This window comes from Bubalus bubalis, chromosome 1 (assembly GCF_019923935.1).
Source record: "Bubalus bubalis isolate 160015118507 breed Murrah chromosome 1, NDDB_SH_1, whole genome shotgun sequence".
Lineage (NCBI taxonomy): Eukaryota > Metazoa > Chordata > Mammalia > Artiodactyla > Bovidae > Bubalus > Bubalus bubalis.
Genome location: NC_059157.1, coordinates 30,414,830 through 30,429,695, shown reverse-complemented (window position 1 = coordinate 30,429,695; position 14,866 = coordinate 30,414,830). Strand labels below are relative to the sequence as shown.

The 14,866-nt window shown below is 45.2% G+C and overlaps 1 protein-coding gene across 3 annotated transcripts in view; it reads right to left on the bottom strand.

The window, feature by feature from the left end:
- The window catches only part of CENPU (centromere protein U), a 46,204-nt gene that overhangs the window by 4,019 nt on the left and 27,319 nt on the right, over positions 1–14,866 (bottom strand). For all 3 annotated transcript variants that reach the window (XM_006075117.4, XM_044938414.2, XM_025280211.3), the window contains exons 5-11: positions 8,963–9,023; positions 8,255–8,488; positions 4,742–4,802; positions 3,522–3,630; positions 1,660–1,738; positions 1,412–1,459; positions 229–290 (exon numbers count right to left, since the gene is read on the bottom strand). In XM_006075117.4, the coding sequence (XP_006075179.1) occupies positions 229–290; positions 1,412–1,459; positions 1,660–1,738; positions 3,522–3,630; positions 4,742–4,802; positions 8,255–8,488; positions 8,963–9,023 (654 nt within the window). The remainder of the gene's footprint in view (positions 1–228; positions 291–1,411; positions 1,460–1,659; positions 1,739–3,521; positions 3,631–4,741; positions 4,803–8,254; positions 8,489–8,962; positions 9,024–14,866) is intronic.

The following is a 14,866-nucleotide window of genomic DNA, read 5'->3' as shown; positions in this document are numbered from 1 at the left end:
AACGCCTCTCAGGTGGGAACTGAGAGATCTAGTGGTGGATACATCAGGACTGATTTGCTAAAAGCTTCTCAACTCAGCAGTATAACCGCCCTTGACTGAGCTTCCAGCTCAGAGAAAACCTGGTGTTTAAATGCAACACGGCAGCAAGTTTTATAGCAAAGCCTCACGTGAAACGCCGCGATTAAATCCCTGTTGTAAGTTCTCAAAGAGAATTTCAATATTACTTACTGAAGCAATTCATCCTGGACTTCAATCAAACGCTGCCTTTTCTTTTCGATATTGGAGATCATCTAGTAACAAAAATTTGTTACATTAGTTTTGTAAACATTTGAGCACCGCCTTGTACACTGTGCCAGGTACTGGAAGCACAGTGGGAAACACGGCAAACCCCCTTCTTACCAACTCTGGTCACACAGGGCAGACAGACATGACATACAAAAGGGTGTAATTACAGCCTGTGACGTGTGCTATGAAGGGAAAGAACAGGGAACTGGAGAAGTCCAGGGGGGTCCTCTTGCGGACAGCCCTGAAGAGGAGGGCCTATTTTACTACCCTGTGAGCTACCAAGTAAGGCATTCCGATGCCCTCTAATACACTAGGAAAATCCTGAAGCACGGGAATGCCATGACACAATTTGTATTTTACAGAGAACATTTCAAGAGAATTCACTGCATCATCTCAACCATCACTTTCAGCGACTACCTCATGTTCCACTGCTGGACATTCAGACTACTCCTGCTTGCTTATGAGAGACGCAGGAATGACCAACAAGAGATTAAAACTGAAAAACAGCAAAGGCTGTTGTTTTTCACCAGAATAGTTTGTTTTTCACCACCAGGAAAACTATCCATTTCACGCCCATTTCTTTTATAAACGTAGAGGGCGGCTGTGCTTCCACACGTGGGTTCATGCAACTTCAGAGCTAGAACAAGGCATGCATTTTGGTCCAACTGTAAACAGGCGGGCTGGAAGGGCCTCGTGTTTCCTTGCAGACCAAGTGGCAACAGGACACTGAGGCAGCAGCACCATGACAAGAGATCTCCTGACCTTGGCCCAGTATTCTTCCTAGCCTGCCCTTTCTGAGACTTGAGCCAGTTCTTTAATCTGAAAGACTTCTGACACACACAGAGGCAATAAACGTATTACATAATATGCAACCATGTAAGGGGTCATTTGGGGCTTGAGAGCCATTTTCAGGCCAACTGGGACCCCCGTTCCTTAGCCTATGTCTCAACATTACTGACTTGATCAGTACTTACCTGAACAGTCACCAGATCGACCAAACAAAAGCCTGACTAAAAAGATAAAAGGTCTTCACAAACTGTGGGTCACAAAACCCAGAGTCGGGTCTTACTTGCCATGTATGTGCACGTTCTATAGGACTGTGTCTTTAATCACGTAAGTGATTTACCTTAGCATTCTTCCTTTTCAGAGTCTTCAACATCTGGGCTTCTTGAAGCTACACAAAACAAAAAACAAATATTTGCATGCATTTTCCAAAGTCAAGTGTTTATCAGTTTACAACATATCATATCCAGTTTCTATCTTCACCACACTGGCAGCAAATGCAAGCTTTTCTAAGACAACAGTGAGCTGCTCAGAATTAGTTTAAAAAAAAAAAAAAAAATTAGACCAACCAATTTATGTCACTGAACTTACCATTTTGATGAGTTCTTCTTTCAAATTAGAATGAAATTTGTTGATGGCTGTCTTACAAACTCCAGAGTCTATTTTTTGTCTGTAGCAGAATTAAGAAAAAGTCAAACTTAGGTATTCTCTGAAGGATTTGGAAAGGTGTGTTTCATTTGTTTAGCATTCCCAGGGACACACACAGTTTGGCATGTGCCATTCTGAATATCTAAGATGGTATGGTCAGCTTGCAGCCCTTTCTCAGATTGAAAAAAAATACTGGAAGCATCTCAAGAAAAAGAACTGGAACTCTCTTTCCTAAGTCCTGACGCATGTGGCCAGCACTTCCCGACACTGGCCACAGCCACAAGTGACATGAAACCATGTGGAAAGTGATGGTCCCAGACAAACCTGGGCTTCCCTGCAGCCTTATCCAGTGGCCAGCAGACTTCAGCCCTTTCCTCCCTCCCTGCCACAACTGGGGAAGGGACTGGGCCTCACATTTGGACTAACCGATATATAAGCAGCCAGAAGCCAGCTCTTCAGCTCTGCAAAAGCTGACCCAAACAAAGAAACTGGTTTGGGTCCCTGTTGTCAGGGACAGAAGAGCCCAGTCTCCCTCCCTTGCAGCTGGACACAGACCAATGGTGACCCACACCCCGCCAGGGTGGAGCTAACCCCTGCTCGGCCTCGTCACAGAACACTAGAATTTAAAGTCTGAATTGAAAATAAACCTCTTGTGTGAGTGACAGCTTGTCATATAGCCATTTTTTTCTTGGGATAAATACATGAGGAAAAGTCACCCAGGAGAAGGGGAGTAGGCCCATGGCCTAATTCTTCAGACGCTAAGCAGGAGAGATGGCCTGCACTTTTGACATCAGAAGATGGTGGAATAAGAAACCCCAGACCTCATTCCTTCACAGGGAAACCAACAACCACATATAGCCCCAAAAGCCTTATGAGGAGGACTCCAGGAACCATTAAGAAGCTACAGTTCTTAACTGGTTCTGGCAAGTTCAAAGTCTAGACCCTAAATTCAAACAGCCATTTCATATCAACTCTGATAGCCCTTTTCCCAGAATTAAACAGTCTCCAGGTTAAACATGATGCACTTTGTGGTGGGGGCAGGGAGAGAAGACCAAGATATCACAGCTTGCCAAAGTTCTAATCTTACTGGTGGGGAGTTATAAATTTAAAAAAGGATAAATACATTCTTCTAAAGATATGGATAATTAAGTGTAATGGACTAAAGTGAAATTCAAAGATGGACACTGGACTTAAAAAGGATTTTGTAGTAAACAGTTTAACAAGAGACAAAGGTAGGAAGTAAAAGTTAAAAGAATGTAAAATCTGGCAAATACTAGCTAAAGAAATCTAGTGACATATGAGATAAAAGTTTTAAAACCAAAAAAAGCATTTTTAGGAATGAAAAGAGTCACTTCATAAGGATAAAATGTTCAATCTAAAGAGCAATTTTAAACATGATATCCTAGTAAAATAACCTCTATAGAGATAGCATAAATTGATAGAAATACCAGGAAAAACTGAGTAATACTGATTCTACACAGATCCAATAATTAGAGCTTCCACAGAGATTATGTGCTAGGCCATAAAGGAAGCCTCAGTATTTCAAAAACAGGTATTACCAGTCCATGAAATTGGACTATAACTATTTAAGACAGAAGATTAATAAATACAAATTAAAAAGCCACATACAAGGACATACAATAACATACTACTAAATCAGAGGCTTAAAGAAAAAAGTATAATAGAAATTTAAAAGTACATAAAAATGATAATGAAAGTTCTACATATCAAGCTGTGGGGTGAACAGAAGTGCTATTTCAAGGGAAATTTATTAGGCACATAAATGACAACATCAAACAACTCACTCATACTCTAGAAGAATGTTCTCGAATGCAGACAAAAACACATCTAATTCCATGATGTCACTGGCTTTCTTTTCTTTTAAACACCAAATAGGTGCACAGTCGGAAGTATCTAGAACATCAGGATAGGTTAATTTAGTATACTGATTATCAGCAATTTAGCTCTAGGTCCAGGGATCTGAAAGCCTACAACAAAAGTATTCCACCAAATTGCTAAAAATAGTACAGAGGTTTTGAAGAAACACAGGGGAGAAGACAGGCTCACAAAGCCCTGTCGGCAGGACGCCCTCTAGTGGCCGCCTCCTTGGTTGGCCCACTTCTGAAGCGGCCAAAAGCACAGCCTTCCCTTAGTTACCCTGCTGTGCCTTTAACAGCCGGCTGTTACTGAATGCTACTGGTGATGCAGATCTTTGTTAACTGTGTTTTGTTAGTTTTAATCTACCTGACAGATCACTTCTAGGACACATGAAGGTTATTGCATATATTGATTCAGACAGCTGATATAAGAGATTAACTATAACTTTGTACATTTGTGAAAGAAATATTACATATTCATTAAAATGGTATGTAGAATACTGAATGACAAGGATATGAGCTCACCTAGGGTGAGAAAAGCTCAGTAAAAGGACTGAAGAGTATAGACCAAAAACATGGCAGTTACTTTGGGGTGATGGAATTGTAGGTGATGTTATCATCCTTTCTATATCTTTGAAATTTTCTAAAATAAACATTTTTATAATAAGAAAAACAAAACTTATCTTTTAAAAAACTGAAGAGAGAAAATGCTTTATTTTCCTCCCATTTTTCAATAAACTTTGTGCCAATAAAAATGATGCAGAATAATATGCATGAATCTCAAAGTTACGTTGAATGAAAAAAGGCTTCTAAAAGTGCATAGTTTGATGTCTGAAAAGAGTGATAACGTGATGAAAAATTAAAATAGATTAATGAATAGGTGCTAGGGCAAGTAGAAATAAATTCTGATGGTAAAATCTAGTTAGTAGGTATATGAATATATATTGTTCAATTCTTTATCCTTTGTTGTATATTGAAAATTTTCATGATAGATTGCTGGAAAACTCAGTTACTCCAAAGTCATATATTTTTTAACTTTTTAAAGTGGAAATTTTATATACTTAAATGTACTACTTTATTAAATTAAAAAATATATTTTTAAAAAAGAACTTCTTGAACGATTGACTACATATAAAACACTTCTATACCTGTGGTGTAACTTCTTGGTTTCTTCCTTTTGCCAGGAAACATCTTATTTTTCTGAGTTTCCTAAAAAACAAAACAAAACAAACAAAAAACCACAGCAAAGATTTTCATGTAGGAGAAAGTTCTCTTAAAACAAGAATTAAGACAGCATTATCAGACACTGTCAATACTTTAGCTACAATTCGATCCAGGAAAATACCCTGGAGAAGGAAATAGCAACCCACTCTTGCCTGGAAAATCCCTTGGAGAGAGGAGCCTGGTGGGCTACAGAGTCAGACACGACTGAGTGACTAACTTTCTCATTTTGTTCTAAGTGAATATATTAATCATATAAATTATCTAACTTAATATAAGGAAACACTGAACAAATTAAACTACCTCAAAATAAAAAGTAATTAAAACTTTCAGTTGGCTTGTAACAATGGTTGCCTTGGAGGAAATTGAGCTTTTATTATTTAAGATAATAATATGTGGAATCAGCTCAATTTCTGCTCCAAGCTATGATGAAGTGACAGCTTCTGAACTAGCTCTCTTGCCATGCACAACCATAAAGCGGGGAGGGGGGTGGCATCGGACAACAGGCAGGACAAGCCTGAGACGCTCAGAACGCAAACCTATGGCTGCCCCGGCCCCCCAGGTGCGGGACACCTTCCTTCAGACGGCAGCACAGCAGCTGCATCCCCATTGAGAGCAGCGTCCTGCCCCGCTGAGGAGGCAGAAAGCAGGGCACAGTGGCCGAAGCCCCTGCAACAGGCTGTCGGAAGAGGACACGAGAGGTCTGGCTGGGGTCCCTGACGCCTACTCCATGCTCGCAGGGAGCCTACACAGGGGCACTGGATGTGCTATCGTGGGAACAAGGACGTAACAAGTGATAAAGGACAAGAAATACTGGGGGAAATTAGATGGAGAAAACGCAGAGGCCTAACTAACTAGTTAAGAGCTGTTGATCCAGCTGAGCGAGTGCTGGGGGGAGACCCCAGCTCAGGGGTAAGAACATGCCTGAGATCGTGCCATCTCCAACTGTCCCCAGGGTGGGGGAGCAGACAGCCTTAGAGATTATAGTACAACAGTTTATGACCCTCCAAAGCACCTGATACATAAATAGATACACAGCATATTTATGATGTTAAAATTCAGTTGGGGGAATGGTTAGGAGGAAAAATGTCTAAAAAGGCTTCTTAGGGAAGACAACACTGAAAAAGGTTTAAGAAACACTGCTCAAGAGTTAGGGCTGCCTTAGATCCACCCTACTGCTGCTGCTGCTGCTGCGTCACTTCAGTCGTGTCCAACTCTGTGCGACCCCATAGACAGCAGCCCACCAGGCTCCCCTGTCGCTGGGATTCTCCAGGCAAGAACACTGGAGTGGGTTGCCATTACCTTCTCCAATGCATGAGAGTGAAAAGTGAAAGTGAAGCCACTCAGTCCTGTCCGACTCCTAGCGACCCCATGGACCACAGCCTACCAGGCTCCTCCGTCCCCTAACTAAGGCTAAAGCCAGTCTCTGACCAGACTCAACAGAGCCTGGGGGTGCGGTAAGCACGATTCCCACTGACTTGTATGCTCCCTGCTCCTGAGTGTGAGTGACTCCTGTGACTCTGGTGGGATGGTCACCCCCTTGATTAGTCACATCGCACAGGAGACCACCGCAGACTGAGAGGCCCTGGCTGGCTCTGAAGACATCGCCAGCTGCCCCGCCGGGAGAGGGCCCTGTGAGGAGGGCCTCGGGGCAGCCTCTGCTTGCTGAGTGTGACCCCTGGCTTCCACCAGAGAGGAAACAAGAACGCAAGGATCTGAATTCTACCAACAGCTTGCGTGATCTCAGATGAGGACCCCGAGTCTCAGGTGAGAGTCCGGTCCTGGCTGGCACCTCGACTCCAGCCTGTGAGACCCTGGCCCTCACCAGCTGGGCGAGCCTGAACTTCTGACCTACAGAGACTGTGTGAGGCATAAACGTATGTCGTTTGAAGTCACACAGTTTGCGGTATTCTGTTTTGCAGTGACTGAGACTATTAATACAGAAGTTGAGTTCCACGGACTTAGAGAGGCTTGGGAGACCCACTGAGGCTTTGCACAGACTGACCCCAACAAGGGATAAATCACACCCACAGAAGTTCAAGCTGATCAGCCAGTAATCAAGCTACCTATTAGAATGAAAGTCAACATTCAGAAGAAAACACAACTCAAAATCTCAACCACCTGTCAACAACAATGTGTAACACACAGTTTAAAACTCCTAGATGAAAAATGTCACACAAAATGTGACCTGTAGTCAAGACAGAAAAGAAGTACTCAAAAGAAGCTGACCCACCACAGTCCAGGTACAGTCACCCCTTAATGTCCAAGGAAGGTGGGTTCAGAATCCCCAGGGACCCCCAGATCCGTTGATGTTCAAGCCCCTTGTATAACATGGTAGCACTTGCACATAACCTTCTTCCCATTACATTTAAATCATCTCTAGATTACCTATAATACCTAATACAAATACTATGCAAATACTATGAAATACATACAAATACTATGAAATAGTTGCTGGTGCGTGGCAAATTCAACTTTTGCTTTTGGGGAATTTTATGTAATTTTTGTCCCCGAATATTTCCTATCAAATAGTTGGTTGAATCTGTCAGTGTGGAACCTGCAGATAGAGAAGGCTGATTGCTCCTGACTTAGAAAGCAGAGACTTCAAAGCCACTCTCATAAATATTAATATGTCCCAAGAAGGAAATGATGGACTTAGGATTAAGCAGATAAGGAATCTCAGCCAAGAAACAAACTATGAAGGAAAAAAAATAAAGGAAGTTCTAGAACCCAAGAGCATGATACTAAAAAGGAAAAGTTATTGGGTGATGTTTTATTCCCTATGACCACTATAATAAATTACCACAACTTGGCTTAACAAAGATATTTCCATAGATCTGGAGTTCAGAAGCCTGAGATCCATTTCAGTGGGCCAAAATCAAGATGCTGGCATATTATGACATATTAAAAGCTTGATTAAGAGATATTACATGTCAAGAATCTTAAAAGAGAATAAATATGACCCAGAATTCTTATCAGAGCAATTTCTTTCCTAAGGAAATGACCAAGGATGTGCAGAGATTTCGCTAGGAAAAAAAAAAAAAAACAAAGCACTTATATTTTAAAAACTGCAATTCTTCATTAGTAAGAGATTAACTAAACTATGGCACATTCATGAATGAAATGTCATGTGTTAAAATGGTATGTAGAATACTTAATGCCAAGGATGTGGTTCACGTACGGTAAGAAAAGCTCAATGAAAGACTGAAGAGTGTAGACCAAAAAAGGCAGCAGTTATTTTATTCTGGGGTGATGGAATTAAAGGATTTTATCTTCCTTTCTATACCTTCTAAATTTTTTAAAGTAAATATACTTTTATAATAAGAAAAATAAAAAAAATGTATCTTTCAAAAGAAGCAAAGGAAAAAGAAAATGCTTTCCCCTCCCCCTGGACATTCTCAGCTTCTTCTCCTCTCCAGGGGGATGGCGGACACTCTTACCAGCTGATGTTCTGTGGCCAGTGTCGCTTTCTCAGCAGAGGACTCGACACTCTGGGGTCCTGTCTTCTGAGGAGTGACCGCTTCAGCTGGTTTCTCCGAAAGTCCTGGAAGTGCTGTAGCTGAAACAGCTTCATGCTGTGTACTTATGTTCTCTGTGGGTTTAACTTTTCTCCTTACATCACTTTCTTCAGGGCTTTCAGATTCGTCACTGATGGGCTTGAGTTTTCTTCTTGGCTATATCAAGAAAACAGCCTTATTGTTTAGAAAATACAAATGCTTATCATTCCTGTTAGTAGATAACCATAACGTCCACATTTCTGAACTCCAAACTTCAAAACTGAACATACTAGAAAGATGGCAACCTCACTCGTGGACAGGACCAGAAACCTGGATTAAAGGGTTCCCAGCAAACACTCCCAACAGAGTGTTTAACCACCATCTACGCACATTACAAGGACATTATGAAAACTGACACGGTACACAGAGATCCCGGTGATGAAAACACCTCAGGTATAAAACTATGTCATTTTTATCTTAAAAAAGTACCTTCTGAAACATAATATACTCTTTATGAAAAATAATGCTATAGAACATATATATAGCATCCACACAGTATATGAAACACTTTACAAAACATTTCTTCTACTTGCATCCAATCTAAATAGGATATGAAATATCTTACAAATTAAGTTAGGAGATCATGCATACCTTTTTGGCACTAATCTTTACAGACTCGTTTTCACTTGCTTCAATTTCAGAAGTGTCCGAACTGTACCAAAAACGAAACCATCAGTATCTTGCACACGCTTCATTTTTATTCACGTGTCTTCTAAAAGCTGCTCCTCTGACACAAACACAAGCTCAGTTTAATGAGATTTCCCACTTGTTATGGGTGGGCCTGCCACCTCCCCAGCCTTACCGTCACCTCCCACGCCTTTGCACACCCAGGCCGCATCACTTGAGCTCGAGCAGGCAGTAAGAGCCCGTCACTGCAGCCCCTGTGGCCCCGTCAGAAGCGTCCCTTCCTCCACCACCACAGGCCCAAGTTTAGGGGACAGAAAAGGGAATACCTTCTTTCATCCTTTGAAAAGGAAAAATAACCTAAATTTCTGATGAGAGTGCTTTCAGTTTTTTCATTCGACATTTAACACCAACTTCGAAAAGCAAGTACAAGGAATACAATTACTTGAACCATGAGGAGGCTTCCTGTGATGGGATCCGTGTCTAGGAAGAAGGTCAAAGATAGCGGAGCAGAGGAGACCTGGGACACCTGGCTGTGGCGCCAGGAAACACACCATGGTCATAAGATGTGCGGACTTTTGACAGCACTTGCTCAGGCAGAGAAAAAAAAAGGAAGGGGATTTAAGGAAGAAGGAAAAGTAAACAGAGAAGCAGGTGGGTGTAAAACACCCTGGACGATCAAGGCACACGACGGGAATCAGAGTAGAGATCACACATCTTGAAGAGAAAACAGTGCCAGAGAAGCCAAAGGTCACCACCGGAAGACAGCAAGGCGCGGGGTCCTGCTCGCCCCTCCCCGCGCTCCGCGCAGAGCCGCTGCTCAACTGCACAGAGGGTCAAGCGAGCGGCGGTCCCCTGCCTGCGACCACAGAGGTAGCAGCACCAGGCGCAGTCTCCCCCGTCCCCAGGGAGGGCGGGAGCTGAGAGCGGCCCTGGGGTCTGAGGCCGTCTCTGCTCCAGCCCGATCCATCCCCCTGTAACGCTCATGGATGCTGCTAACAAACCTCTTCAGTCTCACTGCCTCGGTGTCCACTGACCCGGGGAGCCAAACGTGCGCCTGAGTGACCCTTGCACACAGTTGGGGGGGGGGGGGGCGGTGCTGGGGACGCGTGAGACTGAGCCTCCACGCTGGACACACTGTGCCGGGAGGTGGGAGGTGAGCCTGGAGGGGGCGCGACTCCAGAGACAGAGGGACCAGGCGGGGAGCAGGCAGGAGGGGCGGGCGGCAGGAGCCTGGACCGTGGCCACTGCACAGCGAGGAGGGAAGGCAGGCAGCCAGAGGCAGAACAGAGACGGCCGAGGACAGAGCGCGCCAGCAGGGGCGCGCCAGCAGAGGCCCAGACTGCTCTGCTGGGTGCCGGGGTTCCGGCAGGACCGTGCAGCCAGAGAACACAAAGCGGCTGCTGACACCGATGAGGGGGCGGTGATGGGGCCTGGGGGCGCCTTTGTGGAGTCCGAGGTGCCTGAGAGCGTCTGGGGGGTGTGGTCCACGTGGAGGACCTCTGGGGGCTCTGTAGAGAGGCTGGGCAGAGGGAGCCCTGGGGACAGCCGGCTGGGGATACCATGAGAGGAACTGGGGGAGGGGCGGGAGAGGAGAGGGTCTGACAGAGACGAGGAGAGGCGCCTCCTGAGTGCTGGCACCGCCCCCGCCCCCGCGCATCCCTTCCGCTCCGACTTCCTTCTGTATCCACGTATAAACCCTGTCCAACTTATCCAAATGATGCTCTTTGTTTGGGCTTCACACACCCCCAAAACCAAGGTCACTGAGGAGGTCCACACTGTTTAACCACCGCAAGTGTTCAGCCTTAATCTGACTCTCTTATCAACTGCACTTAAGCCCCCTGAGAACACACCCTCTCCTGGCTTCTTTCTTCCCCTCCAGCCAGGGACTCCTCTCTCCTCCGCAAGCTCCTCCTCCCCTGGACAGGTGCCAGGTCTCCTGTGGGCTGGCCCTGGGCCTCTGCCCCATCTCAGGCCACCATCTCTTCCTGGGAGGCCCACCCGCGGCCACAGCCCGCTCCTGTGTCAAACCGCCAGTCTGATCACCAGTTCAGCCCCTCCCCTGAGCGCCAGAGGGCAGACACAGCAGCCTTGATACCTCCACAGCGCGTCTAGGGTCCCCTCGGGAGGACCGAGCACTGGCCCATGGACACAGCAGCTAACGTCTCCACAGCATGCCCCCGGTCCCCTCGGGAGGACGGAGCACCGGCCCATGGACACAGCAGCCTGATGCCTCCACAGCACGCCCCCAGTCCCCTTGGGAGGACGGAGCACCGGCCCATGGACACAGCAGCCTGACGCCTCCACACCACGCCCACGGTGCCCTCGGGAGGACTGAGTACCGGCCTGCGGACGCAGCAGCCTGATGCCTCTACAGCACGTCCACGGTCCCCTCGGGAGGATGGAGCACTCAGTCTCCTAGGGCAGCCCTACCCTACACAACAGCAGACCGCCAGTCCTCTGACCCAACCCTGAAAGCCAGGAGCTGTCTATGACAAACAGGGTTAATTTCATTTGTGTTTAAACACAGTCATAGAAGTCAGAAGAAAATGACCAACATGGGAAACACGGAAAAAGGATCTAAAGAGCTTGCAGAAAGAAATTCAAGAACTTGTAACACGTACAAAAGAGGTTACTTAACTCAGTCATGAGAAAAATCAAACTAGAACTGAGCTAGCACAGCACCCTGGCAAAAATCCAAGCCTTATGCCATGCTGGTGGGAACTCGGCAGTAACTAGGACAATCGCACGTTTCACGTGACCGAGGCTTTCCTTTTCTACGGAAACAGGCATATACATGTGAACTGGCGTATGTACCACCTTATTGGTTATGGCATATGCATGTGAACTGGCGTATGTACCACCTTACTGGTTACGGCATATACATGTGAACTGGCGTATGTACCACCTTATTGGTTATGGCATATGCATGTGAACTGGCGTATGTACCACCTTACTGGTTACGGCACTGCTGGTGACAGAAGGCTGGGAGCGACCCAGCTGCCTGCAGACCCAGGCCTGGGGAAGGGAGCGGTGACAGTCCAGACTGTGGGAAGCCCGCGACTGTGAACTGTGAACGAGGGCGCTCCACGTGCACTGACACGCACGGCTCTGCCACACACAGAGAGTGGGAAAGCCAGGCGGCAAGGTACCCTGTCTTTTTGAAAAAGGTAAAAACTCTGTACTCTTACTTTGATGGGCACAAATGAAATGGAGCAGGACCCTGCGGTCCTTGCCCCCGGCCATGTCCTCCGCCTTTAGTCAAAGAATCAGCTTAATCAGAGAAGTGAGAAATGTGGAAACAAAGGAAAACAGTCAAAGGAGACTAATAATAATGTAGTCATTAAGCACAGTCAAGGACCTTAAGTTCTTTCTCAAGGGCTAATATTCTGAGCCATATCCTGTGCGCTGTCTTACAGATGCTGAAACCCCAGGTGGAGAAGTTAACTACATGATGACCAGACTGTACCCACAACATCAGATGCCATAATTCCAAGAACTGGCCTCAAAAAATGGGAACAGACAGACTCTGGAACTGAAGATTAACTGCACCTAGAACATCCAAGGAGACGCTGGTCAGACCACAGATGACCAATTGAAGATGACTGTTCGCGATGACTGCTGTTTCCACATGTCATCCCTGGCCGCCACTCTGTCTATAAAAACTCTCACCCCTGCTTGTCAGCCTTTGGACAGATGTTCGCCCCTCTTCCCCACAGTTGCTGGCATAATAAAATAAAGCAACCTTTCCTTTCCACCAACCTGGTTTATTGGCTTTTGAGTGGCGAGCAGCCAGACCCACATACTCCTTGTCGTTAAGATTCAGATGCCCAGCGTGGGGCTGGCTCCTGTGCTTTCATGGCACCTGGCTGTCCTGGGATTCCCAGGGGACGCTGTGGCCATGACGGTGTACCAGCTTGCTGCTCGTGGTTAGCCAGCCCTGAGTAGAGGATGTGGGGACGTTTCGAGCAGCTGCCTAAACCATTTGTTTTGAGGATCCTCCCTGTTTCTCCCCTCCTCAGCTCTGGCTACAAGCTTCATCTTTTCCTTGGTAGAATGGAAACTAGTATTTGGGAAAAGCTGACGAGCTCCAAGACCAGGTAAGTCCACCGGTGTGCAGACAGGCAACCTGCCCATTTGTGCATGCTGGTGCCATTCGGGCATTCTTGTCAACTGGTTCTGACCGCCACTGAGGATTGTTTGTGAGCACTAGTACTATTTGGGCCAATTTAATTCAGATGACCATTATATCTACTACTGTGGGCAAGAATCCCTTAGAAATGGAGTAGCCTTCATAGTCAACAAGAGAGTCCGAAATGCAGTACTTGGGTGCAATCTCAAAAATGACAGAATGATCTCTGTTTGTTTCCAAGACAAACCATTCACTATCACGGTAATCCAAGTCTATGCCCCGACCACTAATGCCAAAGAAGTTGAAGAGTTCTATGAACACCTACAAGACCTTCTAGAACTAACATCAAAAAAAGATGTCCTTTTCATCACAGGGGACTGGAATGCAAAAGTAGGAAGTCGAGAAGTACCTGGAATAACCAGCAAGTTTGGCCTTGGAGTACAAAATGAAGCAGGGCAAAGGCTAACAGTTTTGCCAAGAGAATGCACTGGTCACAGGAAACACAATCTTTCAACAACAAGAGACAACACTACACATGGACATCACCAAATGGTCAATACCGAAATCAGATTGATTATATTCTTTGCAGCTGAAGATGGAGAAGCTCTATACAGTCAGCAAAAACAAAACCAAGAGCTAACTGTGGCTTAGATCATGAGCTCCTTATTGCAAAATTCAGACTTAAATTGAAGAAAGTAGGGAAAAGCACTTGGCCTTTCAGGTATGACCTAAATCAAATCCCTTATGATTATACACTGGAGGTGGCAAATAGACTCAAGGGATTAGACCTGGTAGACGGAATGACTGAAGAACAATGGACGGAGGTTCGTAACATCGAACAGAAGGTGGTGATCAAAACCATCCCCAAGAAAAAAAAATGCAAAAAGGCAAAATGGTGTTCTGAGGAGGCCTTACAAATAAATTGAGAAAAGAAGAGACGTGAAAGACAAAGGAGAAAGGGAAAGACGAATGCAGAGTTCCAAAGAACAGCAAGGAGAGATGAGAATGCCCTTCTAAGTGAACAGTGCAAAGCAAGAGAGAGAAACAACAGCATGGGAAAGACTAGAGATCTCTTCAAGAAAATCGGAGATACCAAGGGAGCATTTCATGCAAATATGGGCACAATAAAGAACAGAAATGGTATGGACGTAGGAGGAAGTAGAGATATTAAGAAGAGGTGGCAAGAATACACAGAAGAACTATACAAAAAAAATCTTAATGACTCAGATAACCATGAAGGTGTGATCACTCACCTAGAGTCAGACATCCTGGATTGTTAAGTGGGCCTTAGGAAATATCACTACAAACAAAGCTAGTAGTGGTGATGGAATTCTAGCTGAGCTATTTCAAATCCTAAAAGATGATGCTGTGAAAGTGCTGCACTCAATATGCCAGCAAATTTGGAAAACTCAGCAGTGGCCACAGGACTGGAAAACGTCAGTTTTCATTCCAATCCCAAAGAAGGGTAATGTTAAAACTACTGCACAATTGTGCTCATTTCACATGCTAGCAAGGTAATGCTCAAAATCCTTCAAGCTAGGTTTCAATAGAACGTGAACCAAGAAATTCCATATGTACAAGATGGATTTAGAAAAGGCAGAGGAACCAGAGATCAAATTGCCAACATCTGTTGAATCATAGAAAAAGCAAGAGAATTCCAGAAAAACATCTACTTCTCCTCCATTGACTACATTAAAGCCTTTGACTGTGTGGATCACAACAAACTGTGGGAAATTCTT